The sequence below is a fragment of the Montipora foliosa genome, chromosome 8 (assembly GCF_036669935.1).
Source record: "Montipora foliosa isolate CH-2021 chromosome 8, ASM3666993v2, whole genome shotgun sequence".
Lineage (NCBI taxonomy): Eukaryota > Metazoa > Cnidaria > Anthozoa > Scleractinia > Acroporidae > Montipora > Montipora foliosa.
Genome location: NC_090876.1, coordinates 26,669,874 through 26,674,336, shown reverse-complemented (window position 1 = coordinate 26,674,336; position 4,463 = coordinate 26,669,874). Strand labels below are relative to the sequence as shown.

General features: G+C 42.6%; 1 protein-coding gene across 1 annotated transcript; it reads right to left on the bottom strand.

Annotated features, from left to right (window-relative positions):
• Positions 1 to 1,105: 1,105 nt before the first annotated feature.
• Positions 1,106 to 2,056, bottom strand: LOC137968488 (uncharacterized). The gene has a single exon (XM_068815053.1). The coding sequence runs from the start codon at positions 2,054 to 2,056 to the stop codon at positions 1,106 to 1,108; it is 951 nt and encodes a 316-aa protein (XP_068671154.1).
• Between the last annotated feature and the right edge of the window lie 2,407 nt (positions 2,057 to 4,463).

Sequence of the window (4,463 nt, the reverse complement as noted above, 5' to 3'; positions counted from 1 at the left end):
GGCATACGACAAAGCTCTCCATTCCCCTTCTTGAAACTGGAGTAACACTGCTCCCAGGCCGTCTGGTCCTGCGTCTGCCACTATCCTTGTCTTGCAATCCCCTCTGAAATAAGCCAGTGCTTTCGCTGACGTCATGAGACCTATGAGCTCTTCGAATGCCCTTTGTTGTTCGACACCCCAAATGAAGACTTCATCTTTCCGCAGCAGCTTCCGTAGAGGTTCAGCGACTTGTGAAAAGTTCGGGATGAACTTTGATGAATACTGGACTAGCTGTACAAATGAGCGCACTTCGGAGGCATTCTTTGGGGGTCGAGCGTTCACGACTGCCGCAATCTTCTCTTCACTTGGCGAAACTCCTTCACGACTCAGGTTATGTCCGAAAAAGGTTAACTTGTGTAATCTAAATTGACACTTGGCTCCATTTAAGGTTAAACCTCTCTCTCTCAGGCGCTGTAAAACTGCATGTAGATTCTTATCGTGCTCTCCGGCATCTTTCCCATGAACGATTAGGTCATCAGCTATGTTTGCCACTCCCTTGTAACCACGTATAACATCGGATATGATCCTCTGGTACTTCTCAGGGGCTGACGAGATACCAAACATAAGCCGCTTATACCTATACAGCCCTCGATGGGTGACAAATGTGGTGATTTCTCTTGACTCTTCTTCTAGTTCAACTTGGTGGAACCCCCACTTGAGGTCAAGTTTACTAAAGACAGTTGACCCATTAAGATCGTAAAGAACTTCTTCTATCGTTGGTATCGGATGACGTTCACGAATAATCGCTTCGTTTGCCCTTCTCATATCTACGCAAACTCGTATGTTACCGTCCGGTTTTGGGACTCCCACGAGTGGTGATATCCACGACGTTGGTGTGTCTGGCACTTCTTCTATGATGTCCTTGCTAAGGACATCACCCAATTTGAGATCTACTTTGTCCCTTACTCCAAAAGGGAGTCTACGTACTTGCTGAGCTACAGGTTTAACTTCTTTATTAATGTGTAGCTTGAGGCGATAATCTTTTAGCTTTCCAACCCCAGTGAGTATGTCAGCATAACTCTCCCGGATGTCCTGGTCACACCCTTCTTCCACTATGGAACAAATATTAGGAACGTTCTGGTCCTACGCGTAACACGTTAAGCTTTTCGGCTGTTTTCTTTCCCAGCAAAGGTCTTCCTATTCCCTTAATGACCGTGAACTCATCTACACACTCTGCTCCGTTATCTTCACATACTACCTCTGCCACAAATGTTCCTACGACCTCGAGCGGTTCCTTCTGTCCGTACGCAAATAACTTCTTATCCGACACTTGGGATTCGCATTCGATCCGATTCTGTTTCATATTATTCCAAGTGTTGCAGTCAATCAGGTTACATGATGCCCCAGAGTCAATAAGTACACTGTCTAACACTACTCCTCCCACCTTGAGTGTAATTTCTCCAACTCTCAGCCCTCCTCCAACAGTAAATGCATAACCATCTCCTTCTCCAGAGACCCCTTCTGCCACTTGATAAGCTCTCTTCTTAGTCTCTGGAACAATCCCCTTCTGGCTACTCGACGAAAGTTTCTTGTTTCCACAACAGACCGCAAAATGTCCACGAGCTCCACACTTTCCACACTCTTTATTCTTAGCTGGGAAACACGAATCCCTTGCGAAATGGCCTAGACGGTTGCAGTTGTAGCATGCTTTGGGTTGTTTGGCCCCAGGCCCTCGCGATCTGATGTTTGACCCTCCTTTCTTAGGGTCACGCCCTCTTCCCTTCGCTTGGAACTTTTGTTGTTTAACTGAATGAACTTGATCTCTGCTACTAACCGGTGACTTGTTCATCGACTCCATCTGCGCGTCTACAGCTTCATGACTTCTTGCAATGTCTTGTAAGTCTTTTAAAGTAGCATTTGTTTTCTCCAGAAACTTTCGTCTGAGCCTGCCGTCTCGGCATTTCTCGATCAGTTGGTCCCGAATCGTCTCATCCACGTTCGCAAATTCACATGTAATCGCCTTCTGCCTTAGCCTGCAAACAAACTGGTCTACTTTCTCATGTGATTGTTGCTTCATTTGCCTGAAAACATGGCGTTCAAAAGGCACGTTTACTTTCGGTACAAAGTAGCTATCCAATAGCTCCACAACATCTTTGTAATCTCTTCCTCCGGACGGGCAAGCGTGTAATACAAATCCTGAACTTCTTGTCCTGCGGTGTGCAACAAGAGAGCAACCTTCTGACGATCTTCCACAATCCCTTTTGCCAACACATACAAATCGAAAGAACGTTTCCAACGCTTCCAACGTACCGATAAAGTGTGGGGTTCTGCCCTGGGTTCAAAACAGGGTAGACTTCGTACTTCATTTGTCCGGATCGCTGTTGGCTGACTTGGCCCGGCTGGTTGACTAGTGTTTTGTTCACTCATTACACTCTCAAACTGTGTTTCCTTCGTATAATATTTCAAAAATAATTACCCCAAAAATTCCGTAAATCCCGTCCTCGTCGCCAGTGTAACGTTTCACTATCGGATGGCTATTGGAAGCACACTTAAAGCTTGGATAAACACAACTTTAATAAACTACACGTGGCTATACAACATGGCGGATCTCTCTCCCTAGATACCAATAACTCCGTGCGTTACATAGGTCCGCATACCATACTTGCAAGACACTACACTTGGTGCGTCATCTGTTGTTGATTTTGAACTGCCTTTGAACAGGAATCACTGGAAAACGAATTATTACCCTCCACAAGAATTGAAATAAAATTGACGATTGAATCTGACAATAACCTTATTTGGCAAGCCGCAAATGATTGCCGGGTTATGATTATGAAAATGCAGTTATTTGTACCTAGGATTGTCTTCAATTCTGAAGTACAAACGTTGTATATGAGTCAAATCTTAAACCGCATATATGGACTTATTTGAGAGAAAATATCGAGAGAAGCAATTCTACACAGCAAAGATCAGGTCATTTTACCATATCTTCTGGTGAATCGAAGCCTCGTCATGTTTTTGTTTTTATAATCGATGATGCTAATTTGGATAACCAACCACCTAATCCATTTTGGTATGACACTTTTTCAGTATCAACAGATCCAAGAACAATGACTGAATGTCGGAAATGGCATTGAATACCCTGAATTACATTACAATCTTAAACGAAATTTAACACGAGTATATAGAGATGTATTAAAATTTGCTCACAAAAACAGTGAATTCGGTGAAGGAACGTTATTGAGAAGGACAAATTTTCAAACCCATTCATATATTTCGATTTAACGAAACAAAAAGCAGATATCAAAGATGGAACAGTAAAACTAGTGTTTAGATATGAACTCTCGGGAACAATAGCAATGGCTTATTCCATATATGCATTAACCCTTAGTGAACAAGACGTTGAATTGGTTTAAAAAAATGGTAAATTGTTGTTTAGATAAAGTGTATTTAATATGTTTTATGCATTTTTATGTAACTTATGTTTTATGTATTTTTTTACAGAACAACTAAGATAGTACGCGCGCTCTGATTGGCCGAGAGGCGTGCTTGCATGAGAGTACGTATGTAAACATGGTTGAGTGACCTAAAGAGTTTTGCGGTTCGCGGCGAATTTGAATACTTTCAGGGATACATTCTCAGCTGTCAAACCTTTGAAACTGAAATTAAGAAATGAACGAAGATTCCCCAAATTTCAATTAGGGCCTTGATTAGAATTTGAAACCAAAACGGCAGAAGACTGCAGAAACAAGATTTGCGCAACTGAACGATCATGAGCTGGATGACCTCGTCGAGGAAGCCCAAGCGAAGTCTACAAAGTATGCCACAAATTATGCTGTGTTAGTCAAAGGTAATTTCTCAGTAAAAATACTTTTGTGAAAGACAAATATTGTGTAATTAACACATAAGTTTATATTCACGCCACTCGGTAAAATGTAATGTAAGTCAGTTTTTGTTAAGAAAAATAAATACTTTTTCAACACCTACGTTGGTCTTTTCTCATTCAGAATGGGCTTCAGCACGAGGCATTGACGAAAATATTGGTGGAAAAACCAAAGAAGAGTTGAACAACAACCTCCGACTCTTTTATGCCGAAACAAGGAGCAAAGACGGTGGCAATTACACCAGGAGTACGTTGCTTGGTTTCGGTAATGGCATAGAGAGGTTTTTAAACAACCCGCTCTTCAAGAAAGGCATACATATTTCCACTGACCCTGCTTTCCAGCAGTCAAATCAAATGCTTGATGCTAAGCTAAAAAATATGAAGCAACAGGGAGAGGAAAGCGTAAAGCAGAAAGCTTGTATTGAGAACGAAGATCTCCGACGTCTGAAAGGGAGCGCTGTTATGAGCCCCTCAACGCCTCAGGGCCTCCTGAACAACGTGTGGTTCCACATAACCGTTTACTTCTGCCGTCGGGGACGTGAAGGGCAAAGGAACCTGAAGAAAAGCAGCTTTGTTTTTCTCCACGACGAAAACGGAAAGC